The sequence below is a fragment of the Chiloscyllium plagiosum genome, unplaced genomic scaffold, assembly GCF_037043375.1.
Source record: "Chiloscyllium plagiosum isolate Xiang-an unplaced genomic scaffold, Cpla_swu_hap1 HiC_scaffold_2, whole genome shotgun sequence".
NCBI lineage: Eukaryota > Metazoa > Chordata > Chondrichthyes > Orectolobiformes > Hemiscylliidae > Chiloscyllium > Chiloscyllium plagiosum.
The window spans coordinates 120,883,501-120,911,372 of record NW_028270140.1 but is presented as its reverse complement, the minus strand read 5'-3'; the positions used below and the strand labels follow the sequence as shown (position 1 = coordinate 120,911,372).

Here is a 27,872-nt window from a genome sequence, read left to right as displayed (position 1 = left end):
TCATAAGTCCCAATGTTCATGCAAAGGCAGGGGAGCCAGCGGTTGTGCATTTGTAAATAGTCAGGAATCCTCAAAATCCTAGGAACGTGAAGATCATGGAAAGACTTCACTATGATTCTTCAAATCCATTTCTTGCCCTGCAGAAAGCTAGACAAAAGACAAGTAAGAAAACCTGTGGAGAAATAGTACTTCTTAGGACAGTTTTAAGTGGTCCCCAGCAACCAAGAAAGATCGAGGATTATTGAAGGAGGATTGGATTGGTAATTAGAAGGGAGGTTCGCTTGGGAAGGATCACTGGTTTGGGGGAGGGTAGACCAATCGAGGTCAAAGATTTGCTTAAGGGGTTGGGCAAGTAACCTTCCATGCAAACAATGCTCTCAAAAATGGATGCTTACAGGTTTTGACTGCAGCCCACTTCACCATGGCTGACAGTTTTCAAAGTCCTAGAAAGTCCAGCAGACCAGTATTATATTCAGAAGGCTGACAAAATACCAAGAATAAGCCTCTCCTACATATTATAATCATAGACCCAGCACAAGACCCCAAAGGCCACCACAGTTAAAAGGAAAACTAATGTATTTACAGCAGGTTAGGGTAAGGTTTCACATAATTGCCTATTTAACTACTTTTGCCCAATCATTTCTCATCCATCCAGGGTTACAGTTACGCTAATCACATCATCCAACATAGAGGGAGACCATTTGGCCCATCATATTGGCACCAGCCCTTAAAAAGAGCAAATCAATGAGTTCCAACCCTCTTCTCTTTCCATACTCCCCTTCAAACCTTTACTTCTCCCATTTTATCTCATTTCCTTTGGAAAGTTACGACTGAATCTGTTTCCATCACCAGTTCAGGCACAGAATTCCTGATTGGTGCAAAATAAAAGATTTCCCAGCCTTAAACAGCCCAAACAACTTGCAGAAGCCTTTCCCATATTTTTGGGATACACGGGCAGGTCAATAATTCTTGCCCATCCTGCTTTCTCAGAGAACCATTATTGTTGCCATGATTTGGAGATGCCGATGTTGGACTGGAGTGTACAAAGTTAAAAATCACACAACACCAGGTTTATTTGGAAGCACACTAGCTTTCAGAGCGCTGCTTCTTCATCAGGCTCCTTCATCAACGCCCACATCATTGAGGGAATTTTACATTCCATTCCGCTCGCTCAGAGTTTGCTAGCAAGTGGATTCCATACAGTCAGGTATCATATGACCCACCCTTTGGAGATTCATGCTGAGGCTTGTCAGACTCTGTCTATTGGAAAAGCCCATTTCAATCTCTCATTCAGGTCCACTGGAGTTGAGGAGAGGCTGTAGTCCCAGCAATGACCACTTGTCCTGATGGCGCTGTTGGGTGCGGGCTGTTTGACTGGTTATCCGAGAGACAGGATTTTCTCCCGGGTGGGAATTCTTACCCTTACCTAAATAAGACTAGGTGACGTTGTCTTTTATATATTTGTTATATGTGTGTTATACCAGTTCCTATTTGACAAATGAAACAGGTATTTTTTCTTCCCTTAAACTACAAGTGTAGCTCAAATGGGTGATGTAGAAATGAAATGCCAGAAAGACTTGCATTTCTAATACCTTTCCAAACCTTTGCATGTCCTAAAAGTCTTTCCAAACAACAAGGTATTTTATGAATTATTGTCACTGTTGTAAATGTATGAAATGAAAAAGTAGCCAATTTACATGCTCTCACAACCAACAATTAGATAGCCACTAGATGACATACTTATCAGTTGTTAATGGAGGGTTAAAACTGGCCAAGACACACTGGAGAACTACCCCTCCTTACTCTGGAATAGTGCCATTGGATATTTCTCATCTGCATGAGTGCGCAACTGAGGGATTCACCTCAGGTTAAGTTCCTGGTGTGAACCAACAACTGAGTGACTCATAAAAATGTCAGTAATTGGTGGAAAATCTGGCTCGCTAGCTTTGATAATGTGTCATTTGCTGAAAATGTGTTGCTGGAAAAGCGCAGCAGGTCAGGCAGCATCCAGGGAACAGGAGAATCGACGTTTCGGGCATAAGCCCTTCTTCAGGAATGAGGAAAGTTTGTCCAGCAGGCTAAGATAAAAGGTAGGGAGGAGGGACTTGGGGGAGGGGCGTCAGAAATGTGATAGGTGGAAAGAGGTCAAGGTGAGGGTGATAGGTCAGACTGGGGTGGGGGCGGAGAGGTCGGGAAGAAGATTGCAGGTTAGGAAGGCGGTGCTGAATTCGATGGATTTGACTGAGACAAGGTGGGGGGAGGGGAAATGAGGAAACTGGTGAAATCCGAGTTCATCCCTTGTGGTTGGAGGGTTCCTAGGCGGAAGATGAGGCGCTCTTCCTCCAACCGTCGTTTTGTTGTGGTCTGGCGATGGAGGAGTCCAAAGACCTGCATATCCTTGGTGGAGTGGGAGGGGGAATTGAAATGTTGAGCCACATTTGCCAATCTGGAAGTGATATATTTTCTTACAAAACTTGGTACTGGTGGAATTTAGTACATTTCTTTTCGAGCATCCAGCTTTATCCAATCCCTACAACAAAGATACATTGACCGGAATGTTATACGTTCCCACCCAGAAACTGGCTTGGCTGTTTGCAGGGGTATAAAATCAGCTAGCATGGCAGAGGTGCCAGGTCTGTTGCTTACCCCTTTCCACTGGGACTTCACTGATGGGGTAGGTGTCAGCTCATCTGTTCACCTTTGGGCAAACTGAGGCCACTTAAGACTTCCTCTCCCTGTCATTGTTATTTTATTAGTGGTAGGGAATGAACACAACGCAATGTAAGCAACAGTCTCAATGGAGACTCTCTCTTTAATGGGCACCCAAACTGTGTCCCTCTTCAAAGGTGATAGCTGCCTGTTTGTTTATTCTCTCCCCCTCTAGAGGCTTCCCGGGGGCAGATTGCTAATAGCTGCATGAATTCATACACAGGGACCTGTCCTCTGCACACAGAACAAACAAGTCCAACCATTGCACCTCTTCTTAACTAAACAGAACAAGGAAAACAATGGTGCATTCCCTGGTGCATTCTCCATGTTAAGTCTTGACCCATCAGAGTTGCCAATATAAATTATTATTCCCTTTGAAATTTGGCATTCTTGTGTCTGTCCTTATACATGTAAAAATGAAAAGCTTTGACAGTATTTCTTTTATTTAGATATCTAAAGCTCAGGTGCTTGTCAGCAGGCTCTGATCGTTTACAAATCCACATGATTGCCTCAACACTGGGAATGATACATGGATTTAAAGGATATAAGTGGCACACTGTATACTTAACCTCCTGTCAGTTGGCAAAAGCTCTACAGTGATCACGTCAAGGGAGTTCCAGGCCGAAATGGTCAGACCGTTGTATAGGCAGAGCATTCCAATCATCATGGCTTCACTGGTCCCAAACCACAGGAAAAAACAGCTGATCCCAGACAGAACCATGGATCCACCTACAGGGGGTCAAAGACCAACAGGTAGTCAATGTCAAATAACCATAGAAACTGCTGGAAATTCACAATGTCATCAGTATCTGTAAGGATGACAACTTAATGTTTTGGGTAAAAGTGGTCTTACAGGAATAAAAATAATCACAGGGCATTCTGCCCAAGTCACTAAAACAAAGGTCATGCATTTACGTAGTTTCACATAATCTCAAGACTTCTGAAAGCACTTTACAGTTAAGAATGTACTGACTGAATTGTGTTCATTTCTATGATGTTGGAAATGCAACTGCCAATTGGTGCATTGCAAACTTCCACAAATCGTCATCTTAGGAAATCAGAAACAAGACTTGCTTCTGCTCCGTTTTGGCTGGTTCTGAAATGGCTGATCAGTCTAAAATGTGATCTGTTGACCATGTGAATTAGGTGGGAACGGTATGTGGTGGTTGAAAAGACGAGTGTGCGTTGCCTTTAACAACTCAACTTCATTCTGCACATTTCTAATGAAGCCCCTCAATGTGTTTGGTGTCAGTTCGAAGGAATCTTCTCCATTTGATCAGTCACAATCCAGGGATTTCCCTTGAGTGCGTGGGTCTGTTTAATTCCAATAGGCAAGAGAAAACCCTCAGCATCATAAAGCTTAACAAATGAGCAAGGTCACTGCATAATTTTATTTCTCCTGTAACTCACCAGCCTTCTGAATCATGTATTTACTTCTCCTGGCAAACCAGGTGGTAAGATAGCAATGTGATTCTTTCTTGTTGTTCAGTCAAAATATGCATGAACAATGCAGATCACTTTGTCCTGATGTTCTTATTCCCAGGGAAAGATCCCTCCATCTATGTCTAACCTTCAAAAATCCAATTAATAGGAGGAATCCACCGGACAGTTTGCACTGAACACTCACCCAGCATCTCCCAGTTAAGGCAACTGCAAGAAACGTCACCTACTGCAATCTGGTTGCAATCATCCAATGTGAGCTGGTCAGTGGGCACAGTTCTAAAATGGACAGCTAATTTTAAGCTGTCTACCTTGTCTTCAACTGTTCCATAGAGAGAACATACGTGTGAAGGTGGATGAATGGGGTTTGAGAATGGGGGGATCTGAACAGTGGGCTGGATATGGGTTCTCAGCGAATATTTCTCCCATCTGATTGGGGAGAGGTGGTATTAGTCCTGGAATACTAGTGGGATGGCTCTAATCTCGAGTGATGGAGTGAAAGGATACAAAAGAGGCCTCCTTGCCTTTCAATGCAGCCCCCAAAACACAGCCTTTGCCTCGGTTGTTGCCGAGGTTTACAGACCATTAGCTTCCTTCACCTTGGAGCCTTTTCTGCTTCATGAACATCCTCCACCACCTCTAGAGGACTCTATTAGGATTTTCTGGACTCTCAGCAGGGTGCTCTGACTAGGCAGCATGGAATCCTGACAGGAGAATGTCCTGCACCTTTCATTGCCCCTGGCCCAACAAGTGGCTGTGTGGTTAGCACAGAGTCCGAAGAGCAAGATGAACACATTGTCACCGCTTCAACACAGAAAAATCCAACTCTACATCCCCAAAGCAGAGAGCCATGTTACCTTCCAGAAGAACCACTACCCATTCCAGAGACTAATGAAATATTTATTGTTGTCTGACACTCTACTGACTTTCACCCTCCAGCACAAGATAAGATGTTTATCAGTTTTATTTAGAGGCATAAACAATAGGAAGGCAGTTGGAAGTGGGCATGGCCTAAGTGAATTAGTTCAAGAATTAGCAGTGAAGTGATTAGAATGAGAAGAGCAGAAAATGCAGGTGTGGGATGTTATGGGAAGATAAAATATTGAAAAGACAGTGCAGATGTTGAAGAAGGATATAATCATGAGCTAAGTGATGGCATTGATAATCAAAGGCCAGTTTGAAAATGGCTCAGATGTGTCCTGACAGTAAGTTAGTTCATTCATATTCATTATATCTGGAAATCTTATTTTAGCATAAATAGAATCTATTAACTGGGATCTTTTGGATCTCCGAACAAGACAAAATATAAGAATCCAGTTTGACTAAAGTTAAGATACAGATCCACCATGATAATTAAATGGCACAGAAGACTCAAGGGGTCTTAATGGCTGACTCCTATCACAGAAGTATAAACAGTAAATCTCAGATAAAAAGTGGATTACTATTCCAACTATATAAATGCTGTTGTTCCATGAAGAATTAAAAGTTGAGACAGTAGTTTCCAGCTGGAACATCAAATCATCTATGTTCAAAATAACCTAATTCTAAGGTTAATCAAGGAATTGTTGGATATTATGAAAGATTTCTCCTACTTTGAAATGTGAGTTTATATCATGCACTACGGAGCCAGCGATCACCCAGGAATATCAGAATTGCGAAATGGGATTCTTTATATTATTCAATTTATAATCTCATTTTGTATGTACGTATTTGACAAATTCATATTTCTTCATGTTTCAATGTCTTAAGCTACTCCGATAGCTGGAATCACAACTTTCTTTGAGTAAGATGAAAACTCTTGAAAGTTGATGATTGTCTCATAAAGCTATTAATGATACAAAATGGCAATGGAGAACAAAAAGTTACTGTGTGGAAGCTTAACAGGATCTAAATGATGTGGGCTATGGCACTAAATGTAGCAGAATCACGCGAGATATCCAGCGAGACTGATAATTTGTAATGGCCTCACCAACATCCTGGGTGTATCCAAACATTAAACCTGGCATCTACCTAATTTATACAGCTCAAGGTCAGCTTAGCGATGGTAGTCTACGCTCATGCACCAAATATTTAGCAAAACAACCTTACAAAGACAAGTTTAAAATCAAATTGTGATCACCTTCAATCTTATTCCCATGCTAGTGGTACAAAATATAGGATGAACTGTTCAGAAGGGTATTTAAATATATTAAAAATAAAAGATAAATTGTACCTAACATCGTCAAGCGGCCAATCCTGTCCATGAGGAGTGCAGATACAATGTTGCCTGGCAATACTGCTAGTGTACCAAGGAAGTTGACAAAATAGATCCAGTATGCACTGTAGTCCTCATCAAAGTTAATCTGGCAGCCTTCTTTATTGTGAAGAAATGTGGTATTGATGAACTGACAATCAATGAATTTAGATTTATCGAGATCTAAAGGAAAATGAAGAAACATATTTATTTATCGCTGGCACTGATTTAAAAACTAAAATGGTTAATTAAATAGCTGAATGGTTGGCATTTCCTCCTTCTTATTTTCCATTAAAATTCTCTCTTTAAACCACAACCAAGATAAATTGAAGAGTGTAAATAAGGCAAGCATGATTGGAAAACTACACAGTTCATTATTTTAAAAAGGTTTCCACGCCAACCTTAGCAGACAATTTGCAAATTTATGTTTTATTAGACTTTTTTCTGTTCATTGTAAGGGGATAGTTCGAGGCTTCAGAATTTAAGCTGGCCCTGTAAAACTGTAATGAATGTAAATATATGGCAGACCTCTGTCAGCTATTTAAAGACAGGTGTCTAAGACAAGTAGTTAATTTCTGTTTTAAAAATAGCTCACAAAAAGATTTCCTTATTAACACTGCACTAAGAAACAAATGTCAAACTTGGAAGAGAGAATCCCACCTTCACCTCATACCACCATACACATTCACTTTTGTTTCCACTCCAAAATACTTTTATCCAACATTATCAAAATAAACATGGATTTGTGACCACTCTTAATTCAGATGTGACAGAGTTTACTGATGAATTAGAAAACTGAACCTAATCAGGCTCAATCTCAGTTCAGTAGCATGAAATACAACCGTTTGGAAATTCTTCAGGAATTCCACAATCTCTTACTGTAACTGCAGTTGTGAGAGTTCGTACCATTGCTGTGAATTTCCATAAGGGCAAAAGGTATCCATGGGCTGGTGCAAAGATGGGTGTTGATGTGGTGAGCTGAATGGAGGCATACTGGTCTTTGAAAGGGCTCTGTGAACATCACCACTACAGGTGGCCCACCAAAGACTGAGATTTCACATACCTGTTTGTATGATTATGGCTAAGGCTGGGCACAGGTAATCTCACTGAAACTGTGCTTACGTCTACTTGCAATTTGTAAATGAGATACATTCTTCATTGTATTGTCTGGAGGACATGATCTTCTGCAGCTAACAAGTTTGTAAGCAAGGAAATTTGGAGCCAATGACAACAAAAGAGTTTCATAAACAAATTTGGGCATGGAATGAATACCCAAGAAATTAGACATAGAAAAATAACAAGTTCGTCATCAAGGTCACAATTTGCCCACCTACCTGTATTATAGAATAAAGTTTCATTAAATGTGCAGTTCCTAAAATATGTACTTAATGATGTCACATCTTCAAAGTAGCAGTTCTTAAAGAGGGAATCTTCAAATGTTACTGCTTTAAACTTCATAATAGTAAACCTATTAAAAAAGAAAATGCTGTTTGGCATTCATCACGTTTGTTGAATACTCTCTTTTCTGAAAAAAAAGGTTATCTATCTCTTTTTTGCCAAAGTCAGAAATCATGCAACACCAAGTGATAGACCAACAGGTTTATTTGAAATCAGAAGACACTTCACCTGACGAAGGAGCAGCGCTCTGAAAGCCTATGATTTCAAATAAACCTGTTGGACTATAACCTGGTGGCGTGTGACTTGTGATTTTATCCATTCCAGTCCAACACCGGCATCTCTACATCATGACCTTTTTTGTAAAGGAGTCCTTTCTTCCTTGTATATAGCCAAACAAGCTGAATCGGCCTTAAGATGTCTTTCTAAGGAACAATATTTTCATTAGCTTAATTCAGCAGTCACGTTCCAGATATAATTAATAAAGGGCCTTAAATCTGTATTAAGTAAAAATGCTACAGCCCCTCAGTTTGGAAATGTCTGGATTAGATGGTAGAAGCTATCTAGTGGCTCCCAGTCCCGAAGTCTGAATATTGACACTGAGACCTTGGATTCCCAATGATTTCTCCATAATGCATTTTTATACTGTGAATGCATGAAGGTGAAGGATTTAGTCATTCCTGACCTGTCCCTGATGTACTCTCCGTTCGTGTGGATCTGGTTTTCCAGAGTAAAGTTGAACACAAAATCCACAACTCTTTCGCCATAAAACCTTTTCACTCGGGATGCATACTCGTCAGCCTGAAGGTGTTTGATGACATCAGGGAACCAGACAGAGAGACCATAGTAGCTTAAAAATAACAGAATAGGCTAAAAGTTGTGCGTCTGCCAGAAGATATATAAATAAGAGCAGAAGGATAGTGCTTTCACATTAACTGAAGCACAGGAAACAATTTACTACAATGCTTTGCTGTTTATACAATTAAATCTGTTTAGTAATGCTTGAGAGCAAATAATAGAAAGCATAATGGGATGATACAATAATGGATGGTTTCATAATTGATTAATTAACTGACTACTGCAAACCATGGGTAGGAACAAGATGGGCTTAAAATGTACCAGAACAACTGTTGGAAATTTAAAGAAAAATCTAAATTCTATTTTTGTCTAAAACATATATGCTAAGTGCTCTCTCTACTTTGTCACAATGTGACCAAACAGTTGTTGGCAATTCTCATCCAATTTTCTTAAAGAGGCTACGTTGGCTGAAATATAGTGTGCGCGATAAAGGCTCTCTGCGTGAGGCACCAGATTGTCTGTCCCCATGTGGGATCCACACAGGCCAGAACGCTCCAGTACATGTTCCAGCCAGTGCTCAGCTGCAGAAATCCCAAGTAATTTCCTCTTGTCTGGACCAAGAAGACAATTGGGAATTCTAACCAATGTTCCCTCTAATTTCACTTTGCTGTACAGGGTTGTTTTGTTGCACTGTGTGGTTCCTTTAAGATTGTGGTGTGGCTCAGGGTGCATGTGTATTTTAAAGGGATCATTAGTTATATGTCACCAGTTTGACCCACTGATTGCTGCGTGACCACGCATCTCTGGTGGGAACACTGATTGTAATAACTCGATTGGGAGTGAACTAGGAATATTTCAGCATGGATCAACAGTACACAATGGGATGCATTTACTCACTCAGCCAACAGAGAAGATACCAAATAACATTTTTTTGGATTATAATTATAAATATTCACTTGACTTTTCTGGTCTAGAAAAATACCCTTTGAAAGTATTTTTTTTCCCTTCCTACTTTGGGAACTCATGTGAATGGAGCAAGTTCATAACCTATTTTGAACTACTGTCGTTAAACTCTCCATTGTGCTTCACATATGGATTAAGAAGGCAATGGTCTGGTGGTATTATCACTGGATTGTTAATCCAGACACTCAGGCAGGGTTCTGGGGACCTGGGTTTGAATACCACCATGGCAGATGGGGAAATTTGAATTCAATAAAAATCTAGAATTAATACTCTAATGATGACCATAAATCTATTGTCAATTGTCAGGAAAAAAACCCCCATCTGATTCACTAATGTCCTTTAGACAAGGAAACTTCACCCTTACAAGGTCTGGCCTATATGTGACTCCAGACCCATAGCAATGTGGCTGACTCTTAACTGCCCGCTGGGCTATTAGGGATGGGCAATAAATGCTGGCCTAGTAAGCAATGCCTTCATCCCATGAATGAATAATAAAAAAATTATGGTAATCACACAGTGGACCAGAACACATCTACTTTTTGATTTAAGTAATTTAAAATCACACAATGATCAAAACATTTATTACACAGCTAAGTTGTAGTTAATGATTTTCAACAATAGGAAGTCTTACCCAAATGACAAAGTTGTCCAAACTATAATCAGCATAATGGTATTTTTCTTCACAGGATAGTCAAAACATCGCATGAAAGTCATCCAAATCTGAGAACATAGACAATGCATATCATTTGACTCAAGATCCATGTAATTATGTTCTTTTCTCTTATCGTAATGGACATAAATGTGCTAGTAAGGGGTAAGCATTCACCAGCTTACCACAGAGTGCAGTAGACTTAGGTTTCATGTTTCTGGACTTGAGTGACCAATCAGTAAAAACAGGTGGAACCTTGTGGAGACAGCGGTGATCTCACCAGACCAGCTGGTGAGCTGGTGAGAGGCCTGCACTGTCCCCAAGGGCAGGCCCACTCAGTCACACCTCAACCTGGCATTGGCAAGTCTACCAGCAATTCAAGGCTGGCTCCTTGAATTAAGACCCCAGGTGGCAAGGGGTTTACCTGCAGCTGTACCACTGAGATGAGTAGAGATCTGTAAAAGCAGTTCTTTCTTGGCCATTCTCAGGCCCCAACTGGCAGTGGAGCAGGCAGGCTGACATTGGATTTTCCTGCCCAGAATTTAATTCTGGTGGAAGCAAAAAGGCAGTGGGGCCTGGGGATTCCACCAAACCATTTAATGAAATGTTCAAGTTCACCACCTCCAGCAGCAGAAGATTCTACCCAACCTCATTGATTGCGATGAACAGCAAAACAAAATAGATGGTTAAACAGCTTTCCCCCTTCATATAATGCAGCCACAACCTTCGTCTGAATTGGGATGCCTGAGGTCTGTCTAAAATTGAAACCCTGGGGCTCATTCATTTGAATTGAGAGAGAAGAGAGCTGTCATGCCACCAGCTCACTCATTTAAAGATTATTAAGCCTTTTTTTTATTGTTGGAAGGCCTGAAAGCAAATCCCCCTGAATACTAAATATCGGGCTTCGCTGAAAGAATATTATGGAGTCAGATAAACACTTCCCATCCTCCCTGTGGCAACATAACAAGTATTTTAATTGTTATAAACACTTGTCAGTTGGTGGGAGTTGTAAGAATCCTGAGTACAGCACATCCGAGTTCACTCCACGATGTCAAATTCAGCAGAGGGTGGATAAAGAGACATTAGAGAAATCACGTGTGCAAGAAGTCAACTACCAGGAATCCGTCAAAATCACGTGAAATCTTGCATTTGAGATGGGACATCTTAAATCAACAAAGCAAGTGAAATGACCATCCTTCCTTGTATTTTCAAATTAGCCACAGCCACATTCACAGTCAAAATCTTGTTTTGTGGCAAATGATAAAAATATCAATGTTAAAATTCAGCACTGATTTCTGCAATTAGAGTCATAGAGTCATAAAGATGTACAGCATGGAAACAGACCCTTTGGTCCAAACTGTCCACGCTGACCAGATATCCCAATTCAATCGAGCCCCACCTGCCAGCAACTGGCCCATATCCCTCCAAACCCTTCCTATCCATATACCCATCCAAATGTCTTTTAAATGTTGCAATCGTACCAGCCTCCACAACTTCCCCTGGATGCTCATTCCATACACGTACCACCCTCTGCATGAAAATGTTGCCCCTTAGGTCTCTTTTGTATCCTCGAGGAGAAAGTGAGGTCTGCAGATGCTGGAGATCAAAGTTGAAACTTTATTGCTGGAACAGCACAGCAGGTCAGGCAGCATCCAGGGAACAGGAGATTCGACGTTTCGGGCACAGGCCCTTCTTCAGGAAAGGCCTGAAGAAGGGCCTGTGCCCGAAACGTCGAATCTCCTGTTCCCTGGATGCTGCCTGACCTGCTGTGCTGTTCCAGCAATAAAGTTTCAACTCTTTTGTATCCTTCCCTTCTCACCCTAAATCTATGCCCTCTAGTTCTGGACTTACCCCACCCCAGAGAAAAGACTTTGTATATTTATCCTATACAAGCCCCTCATGATTTCATATACATCTATAAGGTCATCCCTCAGCCTTAGACGCCCCAGGGAAAACAGCCCCAGCCTAGTCAATCTCTCCCTTTAGCTCTAATGCTCCAACTCTGGCAACATCCTTATAAATCTTTTCTGAACCCCTTCAAGTTTCATAACATCCTTCTGATAGGAAGGAGACCAGAATTGCACACAATATTCCAACAGTGGCTTAACCAACGTCCTGTACAGCCGCAACATGACCTCCCAACCTCTGTACTCAATACTCTGACCAATAAAGGAAAGCATACCAAATGCCTTCTTCACTATCCTATCTACCCGCGATTCCACTTTCAAGGAGCTATGAACCTGCACTCCAAGATCTCTTTGTTCAGCAACACTCACTAGGACCTTACCATTAAGTGTATAAGTCCCGCTAAGATTTGCTTTCCCAAAATGCAACACCTCACATTTTCACATTTATCTATATTAAACTCCATCTGCCACTTCTCAGCCCATTGGCCCATCTGATCAAGATCCCATTGTAATCTGAGGTAACCTTCTTCGCTGTCCACTACACCTCCAATTTTGGTGTCACCTGCAAACTTACTAACTTATACCTCTTATGCTCACAACCAAATCATTTATAGAAATGATGAAAAGTAGAGGACCCAGCACCCATCCTTGTGGCACTCCACTGGTCACAGGCCTCCAGTATGGAAAACAACCCTCCACCACTATCCTCTGTCTTCTATCTTTGAACCAGTTCTGACTCCAAACAGCTTGTTCTCCTTGTATTCCGTGAGATCTAAGCTTGCTAATCAGTCTCCCATGGGGAACCTTGTCGAATGCCTTACTGAAGTCCATATAGATCACATCCACCATTCTGCCCTCATCAATCCTCTTTTTTACTTCTTCAAAAAACTCAATCAAGTTTGTGAGACATGATTTCCCACGCACAAAGCCATGTTGACTATCCCTAATCAGTCCTTGCCTTTCCAAATACATGTACATTCTGTCCCTCAGGATTCCCTCCAACAACTTGCCCATCACTGACGTCAGGCTCACTGGTCTATAGTTCCCCAGTCTGTCCTTATCCTTCTTAAACAGTGGCACTACGTCAGCCCACCTCCAGTCTTCCGGCACCTCACCTGTGACTATCGATGAGACAAATATCTCAGCAAGGGGCCCAGCAATCACTTCCCTAGCTTCCCACAGATTTTTGGGGTACACCTGATCAGGTCCTGGAGATTTATCCACTTTTATGTGTTTCAAGGCATCCAGCAATTCCTCCTCTGTAATATGGACATTTTTCAAGATGTCACCATCTATTTCACTACATTCTATATCTTCCATGTCCCTTTTTTATAGCAAGACGACCAGAATTGAACACGATATTTCAAAAGTGGCTTAACTATTGTCTTGTTCAGTCCTTTCATCCGTAGTCTCAGTTACTTCATCTAAAAGTATGTGATTCGACTCACATCTTTATTTCTATGATACATATTTCTTGATGATATTAGTATTCAAAAATCCATTAATCTGTTTTGAACGTAGTCAAAGACAGCTTTCTCAGTCCTTGGGAGTAACCTTAACTATGTATGGAGTAAAGAAATTTCTTATCTCAGTCCTAAATAACTTGCCTCTTATTTGGAAACCACACAGCCTGTAGAAATACCATTTATGTATCTATACTGTAAGACCTAAATTTCAACTGGGTCACCTCTCAGTTTTTGAAACTCTGAAGAATACAGGTTCAGTCTCCTCAAAGTGTAGTTCCTCCATCCAGGAAATAGTCTGGTGAGCTTGTGCTGTACTTCCTTGATAGCAAATATATCCATCCTGAGTAAGGGGACCAAAGCTGTGTAGAATGCTCCCAACAAGTTCCACCAAGGTTCTAAAAATAGCAGCAGGACCTCTTTAGTCCTGTATACTCATCCACCTGCAATAATGGTCAGCATATCACGTGCCTTCCTAAATGCATGGTGAACACACATATCAACCTTCAATCACTTATGAACAGGGACATCCAGATCCCTTTGGACGTCAACACTTCCCAATCTCTCACCATTCTGCAGCTTGTGGGAAATAGTTAAAAATCATCCTTAAAGCAGTCCCAAGCACTGATTTTTGGCAGGACAGAGAGCATCTCTTCCATTACGGAATTTACCAGGGATTGGAAGTCCTGCCCACAATGCCAGCCGCTCTCATTTTCACCACTTGTAGTTCCTGGAGGCAGCTGGCCATTTATATGTATAGAATGTCATCTGCAAGATAGAAATTTAAATAATAGTTCTTTTTTTTTCTCTTATGTGTATGGGTACTTGTAGATTTTTAAAATTCATCCTTAGAATATGGATATTGCTGGCTAGGTCAGCATTTATTGTCCATCTTTAGTTGTCTTGGAGAAGGTTTGTGGGAAACTGCTATTGTGAACTGCTGCAGTCCTTGGGCTGTTGGGATACCCACAGTGCTGTTAGGGAGATAGATCCAAAATTATGACCCAAAGACAGTAAAGGAATGGCGTTATACTTCCAAATCAGGGCAGTATGTATCTTGGGAGGAAATATTGGAGGTGCTACTGGTGTTCTAATGTATCTGCTACTCTTAGCCTTCAAAGTGGTGGAGGTTGTGGATTTTGGACCATTGTCTAAAGAACCTTGTTGGATGCTGCACAGTATCTTGGAGATGGTATACATTACTGCTACTGTATGTTGGTGGTGAAGCAGTGAACGTTGATGGTGTTAGATGGGCTGCCAATCAAGCAGCCTGTTTTGTCCTGATGGTGTTGAGTTTCTTATTATTGGAACTATGCACATTTAGGATATTCAATATGTTGGCATGGTAGGAGAAGGGTAGTAGCCCAAAAATGTTGACAACATACTATGAAGAGCCATGGGAATAAGGTCGAGCAAATTTGTTAAATGGTGGATGGGGAGCGGGTAGGGTATAAAGGAGAGTGAGATAGTGTAAGAGGTGAGAGCCGGAATAATGATTATACTTCTCCCCGCTGGAGGGATGAGGTATCCCTTTGGGCTTGACCCTGGAACAGCTTTGGTGAAAGGAAGATACCTTTTGGAATTGTGAAAAGGGATACTTGTGCCTAAAAAGTGCATAAACTCATTGTCGAAGAGTATGGTGCTGGAAAAGCACAGCCAGTCAGGCAGCATCCGAGGAGCAGGAAGCATGTTTCTGCTGATAGGTGAGTCCAGAACCAGAGGACACAGTTTACAAATAAGGGGGAGGCCATTTAGAATAGAGTTGAGGAGAAACCTCTTCACCCAGAGAGTGGTGGATATATGGAATGCTCTGCCCCAGGAGGCAGTGGAGGCCATCTCTGGATATTTTCAAGAAAGAGCTGGATAGAGCTCTTAAGGAGAGTGGAATCTCGGGTTATGAGGATAAGGCAGGAATCCAAGTGAGCATTTACACAACAGGGTGCTACCTGATGGACAGCTCCGCCAGCTTACTGAATGGAAAATTTATTGCCATGTTGTTACAGATTTTCCGATGGTCACAGTGATTATCCCAGCATCCATGGGGGAATACATGTGAGGACCCCATGTAACATTCCCTGAAGGAATTGTCCAGGAAACTGAATATTCCGCTACAATTCCTCGACACTGAGCATCAACCAGAGAATTCAGACAGATGTGATGAAACTAAATTGATGAAATTATTAAAAAGCAGGGCTAACATCTGAGTAAATGTTACATTGACTCCATACTTACCTCACGTCCCTCCAAATAAACCTACCCAACTCTACTTACACACCCAGATTCTGACATGACATCCTTGGGAAACAAAACCCACTGCGGACTCATCGCACCCTTCCCCCACTGCAGAACCATCGCACCCTTCCCCCACTGCAGAACCATCGCACCCTTCCCCCACTACGGACCCATCGCACCCTTCCCCCACTGCAGAACCATCGCACCCTTCCCCCACTACGGACCCATCGCACCCTTCCTCCACTACGGACCCATCGCACCCTTCCCCCAAAGCGGACCCATCGCACCCTTCCCCCACAGTGGACCCATCGCACACTTCCCCCACTGCGGACCCATCGCACTTTTCCCCCACAGCGGACCCATCGCACCCTTCCCCCACTGCGGACCCATCGCACCCTTCCCCCACTGCGGACCCATCGCACCCTTCCCCCACTGCGGACCCATCGCACCCTTCCCCCACTGCGGACCCATCGCACCCTTCCCCCACTGCGGACCCATCACACCCTTCCCCCACTGCGGACCCATCGCACCCTTCCCCCACTGCGGACCCATCGCACACTTCCCCCACTGCGGACCCATCGCACACTTCCCCCACTGCGGACCCATCGCACCCTTCCTCCACTGCGGACCCATCGCACCCTTCCTCCACTGCGGACCCATCGCACCCTTCCCCCACTGCGGACCAATCGCACCCTTCCCCCACTGCGGACCCATCGCACACTTCCTCCACTGCGGACCCATCGCACCCTTCCCCCACTGCGGACCCATCGCACACTTCCCCCACTGCAGACCAAACACACCCTTCCCCCACTGCAGACCCATCGCACCTTTCCCCCATTGCGGACCCAACACACCCTTCCCCCACTGCGGACCCAACACACCCTTCCCCCATTCCGGACCCATCGCACCCTTCCCCCACTGCGGACCCATCGCACACTTCCCCCACTGCAGACCAAACACACCCTTCCCCCACTGCGGACCGATCGCACCCTTCCCCCACTGCGGACCAAACACACCCTTCCCCCACTGCGGACCAAACACACCCTTCCCCCACTGCGGACCAAACACACCCTTCCCCCACTGTGGACCCATCGCACCCTTCCCCCACTGAGGACCCATCGCACCCTTCCCCCACTGCGGACCCATCGCACCCTGCCCCCACTGCAGACCCATCGCACCCTTCCCCCACTGCGGACCCATCGCACCCTTCCCCCACTGCGGACCCATCGCACCCTTCCCCCACTGCGGACCCATCGCACACTACCCCCACTGCGGACCCATCGCACACTACCCCCACTGCGGACCCATCGCACCCTTCCCCCACTGCGGACCCATCGCACCCTTCCCCCACTGCGGACCCATCGCACCCTTCCCCCACTGCGGACCCATCGCACCCTTCCCACTGCGGACCCATCGCACACTTCCCCCACTGCGGACCCATCGCACACTTCCCCCACTGCGGACCCATCGCACACTTCCCCCACTGCGGACCCATCGCACCCTTCCTCCACTGCGGACCCATCGCACCCTTCCCCCACTGCGGACCAATCGCACCCTTCCCCCACTGCGGAACCATCGCACACTTCCTCCACTGCGGACCCATCGCACCCTACCCCCACTGCGGACCCATCGCACCCTTCCCCCACTGCGGACCCATCGCACACTTCCCCCACTGCAGACCAAACACACCCTTCCCCCACTGCAGACCCATCGCACCTTCCCCCCATTGCGGACCCAACACACCCTTCCCCCACTGCGGACCCAACACACCCTTCCCCCATTCCGGACCCATCGCACCCTTCCCCCACTGCGGACCCATCGCACACTTCCCCCACTGCAGACCAAACACACCCTTCCCCCACTGCAGACCCATCGCACCCTTCCCCCACTGCGGACCGATCGCACCCTTCCCCCACTGCGGACCAAACACACCCTTCCCCCACTGCGGACCAAACACACCCTTCCCCCACTGTGGACCCATCGCACCCTTCCCCCACTGAGGACCCATCGCACCCTTCCCCCACTGCGGACCCATCGCACCCTGTCCCCACTGCGGACCCATCGCACCCTGCCCCCACTGCGGACCCATCGCACACTTCCCCCACTGCGGACCCATCGCACCCTTCCCCCACTGCGGACCCATCGCACCCTTCCCCCACTGCGGACCCATCGCACCCTTCCCCCACTGCGGACCCATCGCACCCTTCCCCCACTGCGGACCCATCGCACCCTTCCCCCACTGCGGACCCATCGCACCCTTCCCCCACTGCGGACCCATCGCACCCTTCCCCCACTGCGGACCCATCGCACACTACCCCCACTGCGGACCCATCGCACCCTTCCCCCACTGCGGACCCATCGCACCTTTCCCCCACAGCGGACCCATCGCACCCTTCCTCCACTGTGGACCCATCGCACCCTTCCCCCACTGCGGACCCATCGCACCCTTCCCCCAATGCGGACCCATCGCACACTTCCCCCACTGCGGACCCATCGCACACTTCCCCCACTGCGGACCCATCGCACACTTCCCCCACTGCGGACCCATCGCACCCTTCCCCCACTGCGGACCAATCGCACCCTTCCCCCACTGCGGACCCATCACAGCCTTCCCCCACTGCGGACCCATTGCACCCTTCTCCCACTGCGGACCCATCGCACCCTTCCCCCACTGCGGACCCATCACACCCTTCCCCCACTGCGGACCCATCGCACACTTCCCCCACTGCGGACCCATCACACCCTTCCCCCAATGCGGACACATCGCACACTTCCCCCACTGCGGACCCATCGCACACTTCCCCCACTCTGGACCCAATATACCCTCCCATAATGCGGACACAACACGCCCTTCACCCACTCCTACCCAACACACTCTTCACCCACTCGGGACCCAACACATCCTTCACCCACTCAGGGCCCAAAACATCCTTCACCCAGTCGGAACCCAATACACCCTTCACCCACTGCGGACCCAACACACCGTTCACCCACTCGGGACCCAACACATCCTTCACCCACTCAGGACACAATACACCGTTCACCCACTGCGGACCCAACATACTCTTCACACACTATTCCCCTGATCCATTGTCTATTCCCCCCACCAACCCTTGCTCCATACCTGACCCCTGACCTCTATCCTTCGCTCCACAGCTGACCTGCCTTCCTTTCCTCAATACCTAACCATCGTTTCTCTGCTCAGTATCTAAACCCCATCTCCCTCTCAGGACCCAAACACACCCTTCCTTCACCCCTGGATGTTGATTCCACTGTCCTGATCCCCCACATCTACAAACCTGACCCATCTAAACTTACTATAGATTAACCCATATCGCCCTCCTCCCACTACCATACTGACCCCAAACCCCCTTCACCCACACTGGAGTTAATCTCTCTTCAGTCCCCATGACCTGACCCTCCGAGACTAACCACCACCATGTTCTCCTGCTTCCCATGCAAACATCTTCCTCCAATCCACACTGTCACCACCCTGCTAATTCCCATATACTCACCTTCCACAAACTCCACACTAACGCCCCTCTTTCCTTGTCCCCCTTTCCCTGTTCCAGACCTGATGCTGAGTCTCAACACCCCTCCTTCTCCCACTGGCCACCTGACCCCCTCCTGACCCAAAACCCACCCTCTCTCTCTTTTGCAACAATAGGTCTTCCTTTTTCTTATTTACTATTCCAATAGTTACACATTCAAAGGATAATCATTCACCATTTCTATCAGCTTCAGCAGGACTTCACCACCAAACCCATCTTTCCCTCTCCTCGACTCCCAACACTCTGCAGGGACACCTTGGTCCACTCCTGCATCACCGTTAACACATCCTACTCTCCCATGGCACCTTCCTATGCAGCCGTGTTACACTTGCCCATTCAACTCCTCCCTCTTCACAGTCCAATGCCCCTCAACACCCCATCCAGGTGAAGCATTAATTCACTTTTCAATCTAGTCGACTGCATTCACTGTTCACAATGTGGTCTCCCTTACATCAGTGAGTCCCGATGCAACTTGGTAATCATTTTTGCAGAACACCTCTGCTCTGTCCGAAGGAATGGCCCTGACTTCCGAGCTGCTTGCTATTTCAATAAACCACCTTGCTCTCAGGCTGACACTTCTATACTGGACTTGCTGCAATGTTCCAATGAAGCACATCGCAAGCTCAAGGAACAATATCTATACTCCACACTTTACAGCCTGGTGGTCTGAGCACTGAATTCCATAACTTCAGAAACTGACCATGATACATGTTGTTCATTTGTCTTACATTATTCTTTCCTATTCCCTACTTGCCCGACAGCCTTGTCTGGTTTGTGTCTTTTTTAACTTTGCTCTCAATTGAAAGGACACATTGTCTCCATTTCACACCTTAATTTACACACATTTTACATCTGTTTCTTTTTCACTACCATTAACAGCCTCGTCGCCTTTTGCACTGAGCCCCTACACCACCTGCCCTCTTCTCAGAGTCATTCTGGACTCAGAATATTGGCTCCATTTCCCTCTCCACAGATGCTGCCCGCCCTGCTGAGTTTCTCCAGCATTCTCTATGCTTGTTTCAGGAACAAGGCAGCACCTTATGGTCTTCCAGAATTACCTGGCCCAATTCCCCATCCAGCCTAATTTTCCATGTCTGGACTGGAAATCCAAAACGCAGGCAGAAATCTATAAAGTAGGGTTCATGGAGACAGGATTCTTAAACCTGGAATGCAATCAGAGTCTCAGAGTTGTGATATTATGCTGAGTTTTTCTGTACAGTAGCTATGTTTCTAGTGGTTAATTTTTGAGGATGAGAGTGAGTAAAAACCAAATTTATAACATTTTCAAGTTTTATTTAAAGTAATGAACATGATGTAGAGCAGGAGACATCAGGATAAAACATTTGTCTTGTTTTTCAAAGAGATGCTTTGTTTCAGAATCTGCTGATATTAAGTCCTGACTCTGAAAACAGCAAGTATTCTTATTAGCTGGGTTGCATTTTCCCTCTGGCCTTGACACTCCTCTTCTGCCAGTAAAACCCCTTTTTTAAATTGTTTAAAATGCCAAAACATAAGAAGCAAGTAGTTATTTAAAACTGGGTGGTAGTTTGCCAGCAGAGATGTACAATGGTACAGTGGTGGGAAATGGTTTGTTCTACCCCTGCACCATTCTATACCACTTCCTCAAAAATAAATGCAGACCATTAGCACATTGGGTTACAAAAAACATTACAATAAGCTTCAATTGACTGCTCGGTAGTGAAGGAGACATAGAAATACATTTCAGTGCCTTAGATAATGACAGCCCATCACCAAACCTATGATTATAATAAAAAATTAAATATTTTACAGAAGATAAATAAGTGGAAAATTAACAAGCAGATTTTTTCACTTTGTCAATGACAAGTAAGAGTATCTAACTATGAAATGTAGAATATATTATTAAAATGAATCCCCTGTGTCATTACTCACAGATCGTAATTAGAACTGAATGTCTCCCTCTCTTTGTTACTGGTGTCTGCTTATCTCTCATTTTAATTGTTTCTGCTTCCCTGGTCTTGGTTTGCTTGATTTGCCCTCTCTCTCTGCTGCTAAGCTCCTTCTCACAGATTGGTGAAGGAGATCTGCTCATTAGTTCGTGATTTCAAAATGGTGGATGGGCATTTGCTTTTCACAACCACTCGCTTTCCAAATATCGGAGACCTGTGAGGTGACATTGAATTGATGCCCTGGCAGCATCACAGAACACCATCGCCTTCACTTGTTACCCTTCCTGCCAATCCCCCACCTATATCCGGACATACATTTAGTATCGAGCACCATTATCCAAATCCAGCAGAGGTGTAAAATGGTTCTTACTGGATGATCTGCCCGTTATATGAATATTTGAATTTCCCTGCAGTAATGCATAGATAACGTACAGCCAATGCACTACCATCTGTTTCTCATCCTCATACCAAAGCTGTATTTTGTCTCTCTCCCTTTCTCCCAAAGAAACATAGAAGCAGCCATAGGATATTTACGAGCTTCCTATCCCACTCCAGGTCATAGCTGATCATTTATTTCAATACTCTATTCCTGTACTATACTTACAGCCCTTAATATCATTAATTGCTATAAATTTATTGATCTCTGTTTTGAATGTATTGAATGACTGAATGTCCTCAGCCCTAAAGAATTCCAAAAATCTCCCATTCTCTAAGTGAAGCAGTTCCTCCTCATCCCAAGGCTCGTCTGTCATCCTGAGGCGGTGTCACCTGGTTTTGGACCCCACAGACAAGGGAAACATTCTCTCTGCATCGACTCTATAGCTTTGATAATTTTGAAGTTTTTATATTAGGTCGCCTCTCATTCTTCTCAACACCAGAGATGACAGGCTCAATCTTCCCAATCTCTCCTCATGGGAGAGTCCCACCATCCCAACCTTAAACGTACTCTGCACTCACTCTACAATAAGCCTGTATCCAGCAGTGCACCACTATGGTTGGGGCGAGGTTACTTGTTATTTGTTGTGGACATTAATGATTTAAGCATACATGTGGGAGGTATCAGTAAGTTCACAGATGATATGAAAATTGGCGGTGTGCTAAATAATGAGGAAACTACAGAATGATATCGATGGGCTGTCCAGTTGGGCTGAACAGTGGGAAATGGAATTTAATCCTGAAAATTATGAAGAGATACCTTTTAGTAAGACTAACAAGGCAAAGGAATACACAATGAATGGCAGGACCCTGGAATGTACAGAGGACTATAGAGACCTTAGTGGCCTCTCCATAGACCTTTGAAGGTAGCAGTACAGGTAGTTAAGTTAGTTCAGAAGACACGTGGGATACTTGCCTTTCGTAGCCAAGGCATTGAATACAAGAGAAAGGATATTATGATGTTATTCAGGCCACAGCTGGAGCACTGTCTGCAGTTCTGTCATCACATTTTAGGAAGGATGCGATTGCACCAAAGAAGGTGCAGAAGAGATTCACCAGGATGTTGTCTGGGCTATTTAGCTATGATGAGACACTAAATAGGCTGGAGCTGTTTATCTTAAAGCAAAGAAAGCTGAGGGGAGAAATCTAATTGAGGTGTACAAAGTTTTGAGGGGCAAAGACAGGGTGAATGAGAAGAACTCATCTTAGTAGAGGGGTCAATAACTGGGGGCACAGTTTTAAGGTAAGGAGCGGGAGGTTGAGAGAGGATTTGACAATTTTTTTTCACCCAGAGAGCTGTGGGCATCTGAAACTTGCTGCATAAAAGGGAACCCTCAAAGACACTTAAAAACTATTTCCACTAGGATGTGAAGGTGCCAGTGTTGGGGTGGACTAAGTTAAAAATCACACAACACCAGGTTATAGTCCAACAGGTTTATTTGAAAGCACTAGCTTTCGGAACGCTGCTCCAAACGTGCAACTCATTCTAAAAGATGAAAGACTTAACAGCAATCCAGGTTTGTTCAATACAACATTTCAGCTGCATGACACTGTAATCTTTTACTATACGTTCTGTGTCTTATGATCGTGTTCCACAGATCCAGGTGAAGGAGCAGCATTCCGAAAGCTAGCACTTCTAAATAAACCTGTTGGACTATAATCTGGAGCTGTGTGATTTTTAACTATTTCCACGATGATCACTTAAAATGCCACAGCTACAAAGCTCCCCACATTCCCACCAAATTTTGTATCATCTGCAAACTTGGAAATAATACAAATGCTCCCCACATCCAAATTATTGACACAGATTGTGAACAGCTGGGACTCAAACACTGATCCTTGCAGCACATCACTGCTCACAGCCTCCCAACCACATAATGACCCGATTATTACATTCTTTATTCTCTGCCCGGTAACCAACCCTCAATTCTTGTTAGAATTCTTGTTAATCCTGTGAATTGTGATTTTGTTCAGTAACATGTGTGGGATTTTGACAAAAACCTTCTGAAAATCCAAATATACCACATTCACTTCTTGTCTTTTATTGAATATCTGAGTACCGTCCTCAAAAGAAACTTGAACAGATTTGTCAAACATGCTTTCCACTTCACAAATCCATTTTGACTCTGCCCAATTGGACAATTATTTTCGAAATATCCAGTAATCATATCGATTCATTATAGATCCCAGTATTTCTTCCTACTATTGACATCAGTCTAATAGGTTTGTCATTCCTAATGTTTTCTCTCACCCCCTTCTCAAACAGTGGGTTACAATCTGCAGGCACCAAAGGAGAATTAAATGAATTTTGAAAGATGGTCATTGATGTACATTGGATCCTGGATAGCTGTCAATTTTCAGTCCCATTAATTTTTCCACAATCACTTCTTTACTAATTTTTTCCAGTCACACTCTCACTAGACCCTTGGGTCTTAATTATTTCAGGGACACTTCTTGTATCTTCCTCTATGAAGGCAGACACAAAAGGCAGGGTTTTATTAAACCCTGAAAATGAGCTATGGTGAGAAATCAGTGAGGCTTTTCTTAATGTTGGGAACAACAAGTTGACAGTATTTTGGATGTGGAGATGAGGTTACTGCCAGCTAGATTACTGCTGCTACTGACAAGGTGCCTATTAATGGGGATTTTTGCTTGTCATCATCCTGGATAGTGGGTGGGATGGAGGAGAAGTCAATCTGTCAGCAGGTCCTCAGTCAGTAACAACCTACAGTGGATGTCAAACCTCCACTACATGAAGAGATTGCAGCTGAGGAACCCTCAGAATGGGTCAGAGACAAAGGAGGGCCAGAACTTATCATCCCCAGTGCCATTCCCTCTAGTGATTAAGGTTCAGTGTCACTGCAGGGTGAGGATATCCTGGAACAGTGTGCCTGAACTGTTCCAGCTGCCAGTGTGGATCCTCTCACCTGAAGGGGTGGATGGTTGTCCTATCCCAATGGCTGTTAGAATGAGAGCTGCATGGAATGTAGTCTCTGATTGGGCAGGGAGGGTGAATGGTCTGCCAAACTTATTATTAAAGAATAATGTTGTCAGGTTGGGTCCTGGTGGAACCTAATTCTGTCACAAGTTCCCAGCCCCTCATCCAGACATAAATTTTTCTACATTGCCAAACTTCGGAATGTAAGACCCCAGATATTCAACATTTAAAATTCCCATCTGTACAGAACTTCATCATGAGATGTACCTACATTCAACCCGAATTGTCTAAATTGGCAATGAAATGTTCTTTTCTGGCATATTGTAACATGCAACATTGAGGAGAAAGGTATCTTTCCAATTTATAACATAGCTACTTGACTTACACTGTACAGTTCAGTCTTGATCCGAACAAACCATCTCATATACCAAGTGCCCGTGTCTGTCTGTATTTCTATCAATTCATCAATCAGTTTTGGAGTCTTGATTCTATTGACCTGTGAAGATAAGAGTTGGCAAATTGAGTAAGATTCACCAGTGTAATTATTTGCTGAGATATGGAGGAGATGGTGTTAGATTGAGGTGGACAAAGTTAAAAATCACACAATACCAGGTTATAGTCCAACAGGTTTATTTGGAAGCACTAGCTTTCGGAGTGCTGCTTTTTCATCCAATAGTTTCTGAGGTAAATGCATTTTCAAACTTTATTTCCCCGTTACTAGAAGGCAAACGCATCACCAATAATCAGACTTAGTTTGAGGAGTTCTATTCTGATCAACTAGGACTTCTATTTTGGATATGTGAGCCAAATATTGCATCCACCCAACTTGTCCAGCCAATATGTCATGCTAATTTATTGGGAGTATTAACATTTGCAGCAGTGGGACATCTCATACCATGACCCTTGGGTTAGAATTTTCTTCCCTCATTTTTCAACTGGAAAGTATTGGCCTGACCCTGATGCCAGGATGAACTCCTTGCCAGGATCTGGTGATGCTTGTGCTGCCATCCAAGGGCAGTCTGGGAGGAGGAAGTTAATTGGGTGGTATCCCACAGGAGCCCCACTCAGTTAAACATGAAGGACAGTCTCCCGAGGCTGGAAGACCAATTGGAGGCTCTCCACCACTGAAAGATGGTCGGAGGTGGGAGCTCCTAGGATGCTGCCTGACCTGTGGCAGTTTTCCAACACCACTCTAATCTAAACTCTGGTTTCCAGCATCTGCAGTCCTCACTTTTGCCTAATATAAGTAGGAGAAAGAGAGAGCACTTCAAGAGGGACAAGGACCACAACTGTAGCCATATGGCAGTCACAGCTGGTGGATGGATCAAAATGAATAAGGCATCAATGGCTGTAACCCAGCCTGCCTGCCTGTTGCCAGTCTGTCATTCCAGTTCATTGATTGGGCTGGCTCCCAACTGGCATAAGCCAGAATGTTTGTTACAAGTTCAGGAATAGGTAATGTTAGTTCTTTTATAATTGATTTGTTTGTGGATTATTTACATAGTTAGTACATACCTCTGCAGCAGGTGGGACTTGAGCCTGAGCCTCCTGGCTCAGAGGCAGGGACTGTACTATTGCATTACAACAGCTCTTCAGAGGCATTTTTATTAGATTACTCAATTATCACACTTACTGGTGGGCAACTATAACTAATAATAAACCCAATAAATCCACTCCCCATCCCAGCATCCAACCAAGCCTCAAAGAAAATTGCTCAGATGTGGGACTTCAGTCATGGAATAACATAGTCCATCATTTTGGGAATGCTCTTAAAAGTAAGGTACACATATGATGACTATAATGTGTACCAAGTATTAAAGTGCTAGAATCTAGAAATATGTAGAACTTTTAAAACCCTTAAGCATCTAGTTCACACTCAAATATCTAGTCAACTGTTGATGAACAATGTGGTTAAGATGAATTCCATTTCTAATGTTTAACATAGGGTAGGTTTAATAAAACACATGAAAGGGGAAATGAAAAATTGAATAAAATAATTAAATTTGTTTAGTGAGCAAAACTGGAATTGAAAGTTAGCTTCAATAGTGGTGACCACGAGATCGTCACTGACTGTAGATAAAATTCATCTAGGTTCACTAAGATGCTCTCTGGAAGGAAATTTGCTATTCTTACTGGTCAGGCCTTAACGTAACTCCAGAGCAAAAGCAATGTGGTTGGCTCTTAGCTAAAATGGCCTATCAAGCCTCTTATTTGAAGGGCAATTAGGAATGGGCCAAAAATGCTGGCATGGTCAGTGGCACCCACATTCCATGAAAGAACTGATAAAAATACCATTAGGTCTAGCAGGATAGGCAATGTATTGCCATTGCGGCATGTGGGAGTTCCTGAACATCAATGCAATCCAGAGCAAGTACATCTACAGTAAGTGTTTGCAGCCTGAGTGGCATGGACTCAGTGTTTACGAGTTGCAAGTTGAACTGCAAATACTGTGATTCATCAGAGAGGAGAAAAAAAATTTGGACAGTTTATTCCAGGAGGTGACAATACCATTGCAGACAAAGTCTTCTGAGCTGGTCACTGGTCAGGGAAACTGGTTCAGTAAAAAATTTAAGGACAATATCAAACTTAAAAGTAAGTTATGTATCATTGCAGACAGATATCTGGTAGGTCAGAGGATTGGACAGAATATCAAAACACAGCAAAGATGTACTAAAACATTAATAAGGAGGGAAAATCAGATGATAAAATCAAGATAGCTAGAAATTTGAAAACAGATGATTAGAGTTTGTACAGAAATTTAAAAAAGAAACATGTGAAAGTGTTCTGAAGTGGGTGGGTGGGGGGGGGGGAAGTCACTGGACTCGAAATGTTGTCTCTTTTTTCTCTCCACAGATACTGTCAGACCTGCTGAGTTTTCCTAGCAATTTCTGTCTTTGTTTCAGCATTCAGATTTTTAGTATCCTCAGTTCTTTGTTTTATATCAAAGTGTGTTGGTCCTACAGAACTTGAGTCTGGGGAATTAATAATAGAAAATAGGGAGATAACAGATGAATCGTTTTGCATTGGTCTTCACATTAGAGAATACAAGTAACACCATAGCAATAGCTGTCAATCAGGAAATGGAAGTGAGGGAAGAATTCAAGAAAATTACAGTCACTAGGGAAGGGAGACTAAGCAAATTGTTGGACCCAAGGCATGATAAGTGCTTGTGTTCTGATGGACATTATTCAGAGTCTCAAAAGAACAGCCTAGTTGGTAGTTGGTGCATTG

At 44.1% G+C, this 27,872-nt stretch overlaps 1 protein-coding gene across 4 annotated transcripts in view; it reads right to left on the bottom strand.

Annotated features, from left to right (window-relative positions):
• The window catches only part of sv2ca (synaptic vesicle glycoprotein 2Ca), a 209,698-nt gene that overhangs the window by 19,709 nt on the left and 162,117 nt on the right, over window positions 1–27,872 (bottom strand). For all 4 annotated transcript variants that reach the window (XM_043707301.2, XM_043707310.2, XM_043707291.2 and 1 more), the window contains 6 exons: window positions 25,027–25,137; window positions 10,170–10,258; window positions 8,463–8,627; window positions 7,717–7,850; window positions 6,362–6,565; window positions 3,279–3,438 (listed from right to left, as the gene is read on the bottom strand). In XM_043707301.2, the coding sequence (XP_043563236.1) occupies window positions 3,279–3,438; window positions 6,362–6,565; window positions 7,717–7,850; window positions 8,463–8,627; window positions 10,170–10,258; window positions 25,027–25,137 (863 nt within the window). The remainder of the gene's footprint in view (window positions 1–3,278; window positions 3,439–6,361; window positions 6,566–7,716; window positions 7,851–8,462; window positions 8,628–10,169; window positions 10,259–25,026; window positions 25,138–27,872) is intronic.